General features: G+C 44.9%; 2 protein-coding genes across 2 annotated transcripts in view; both read right to left on the bottom strand.

Moving 5' to 3' along the window:
- ism1 (isthmin 1) overlaps positions 1–797 on the bottom strand; it is a 14,192-nt gene extending 13,395 nt beyond the window's left edge. The window contains exon 1 of the mRNA XM_014005955.1: positions 37–797. Within this exon, the coding sequence (XP_013861409.1) occupies positions 37–174 (138 nt within the window). The 5' untranslated portion in view covers positions 175–797. The remainder of the gene's footprint in view (positions 1–36) is intronic.
- The window catches only part of sptlc3 (serine palmitoyltransferase, long chain base subunit 3), a gene marked incomplete in the record, with an annotated part of 37,863 nt that overhangs the window by 3,918 nt on the left and 31,883 nt on the right, over positions 1–2,062 (bottom strand).

Raw genomic sequence — 2,062 nt, 5'->3', positions numbered from 1 at the left:
CCCCCCCCCCCCCCCCCCCCCCCCCCCTAAACTCACCTCCGGAAGCGCCGCGCCCTGCTCCAGGCTCAGGGTGACATTGTCCTGCGGCAGCGGGTTGCTCCGCAGCACGGTGATGTGCAGGGTGAGGAGGAGGAGTCCCAGGAGCAGCAGCAGCTCCGCGGCCAGGCGCACCATCCTCTTGACGCGGCCGCTCTTCGGAGCTTCCCGCGGGGCGGCCGGAGCGCCTCCTCCCGGCGCGGAGACTCCAATCTCTGGATCCGCCGGGGACGAGGGTCCGCAACACCACTTCGGAGCCACTTCGGGGATCAGAGGGGCCAAAAAGAAAATAACAAAGGAGGGGGGGAAATGAAAGGAACTTTTAAAAGAAAGGAAAAAGTGCTGGAGATGAGTCTGGATCCTTTGTTTCCTCCTCAGGTGGTTTCCTGAAGTGAACCCTGGTCCTCCTCTACCTCCTGATCATTCAGGTGGAGTCAAACAGGAGAGCAGAGGGCTCATCCAGACTTGTTTCCCCGCCACATTCCCAGCCTCACGCCACAGGTTTCTGCACCTCCTCTCCATCCGCTTTGCGCACCACTTCGCGGGTTTCCCGCATAATCCTGCGCCGCACAATCCAGCGCATAATCCAGGAGGAGGAGGGAAAATAGTCCTGAAACAAACAGATTCCCGGAGTTAATCTCTCACAGCTGAGTTCTGTCTGAAACCTCCAGTTAACCCAGACCAGAACCAGGTCTGAACTGGGACGCACGCTGCTGTTGTTGCTCCTGAGCTGCTTTTATACTAAACGCGCCCCCCTGTGTGCGCGCGCCCTCCCCCTTTAACTCTTTCATCCCTTTTAGTCTCTTTGGAGAAAATGTTGCACTATTACTAGGATTACAATAAAATATGAGATCATTTTTTAATAATAATAATAAACATTAAAGTCATATCTGCTATTAAAACTCTCAGGCTCGTGCGCAAACATGTCAGTTATTGGAGCAGCAAAAAGTTCCAACATAATAATGATAAACACATCTACACATTGTGATGTGTGAACTGTGTCAAAAAGCCTCTGGTAACTACACACATGCATCTAAGGCAGAAAGAAAGGAGACTGAAAAATAAGGATCAAACTGATGTTTCTACTGTTTAATGTGGGCAGAGGTGGATATTAACAATTAGTTTCTTTATTTGAGTCTTTTTTTAGGGCAGGGGATGTACTTATATGGTAGGTAAGGCCTTCAGCACCTTACTTTATTTTACTCGAGTATCTTGTGTGTATATGTGTGTATAAATATTGCATAGTGTAAGTATTGGTTTCATACGTTTCATGAGGCTTTGGAAATAATTTCTTCTGCTGGACTTTATTTTGTAATTATTTTATTATTTGTGTTAGTTTCTTAATGTCAGTCTTATAAAACACCAGAATTTGCTCATAACTTTCTATTTTTCAGTCTGATGATTGATAACTAGTTCCATTTATTCAGTTTAATTTACTTTAAAATATTAAATCAGATGCTGTAACCAGAGGTTTATCAAGTACTTAAAAGAAATAAGTAAAAATACCTTTAAAATGGCAAAGAATGAATTTCAACGATAAGAAAAGTAAGTAAAAGTCATGAAATTGGGAAATTGGGAAAGTAAAAGTACTTTTACACACTCTAAGAAATGAAGTGTTGGATTTACTTAACCAAAGTGGTACATTAACTCATCTGGGTTCAGTGGAACCAGCTGGCAAAACTTGGTAAATTCAACACTTCAGTTTTTAGAGTGCTTAAACAACTGTTTGAGTTMSATCATATTTAAATTTGTAATGAGGTGTTAAATTTTAAAGTAAAGAAGTAAAAATAGAATTTTTTTGCTTTCAATGAAAACTTAAAATCCGTCCGTCCATTTTCTTCTGCTTATCTGGGGTCAGGTCTCAGGGGCAGCAGCCTATCAGAGAGACCCAAACTTCCCTCTCTCCAGCCACCTGGACCAGCTCATCCAGGGGAATCCCAAGGAGTTCCCAGGCCAGCTGAGAAACATAGTCCCTCCAGCGTGTCCTGGGTCTTCCTCTGGACCTCCTCCCAGTGGGACGTGCCCG

The sequence above is a fragment of the Austrofundulus limnaeus genome, unplaced genomic scaffold (assembly GCF_001266775.1).
Source record: "Austrofundulus limnaeus strain Quisiro unplaced genomic scaffold, Austrofundulus_limnaeus-1.0 Scaffold33, whole genome shotgun sequence".
NCBI lineage: Eukaryota > Metazoa > Chordata > Actinopteri > Cyprinodontiformes > Rivulidae > Austrofundulus > Austrofundulus limnaeus.
This window is presented reverse-complemented; position numbering and strand designations above follow the sequence as displayed.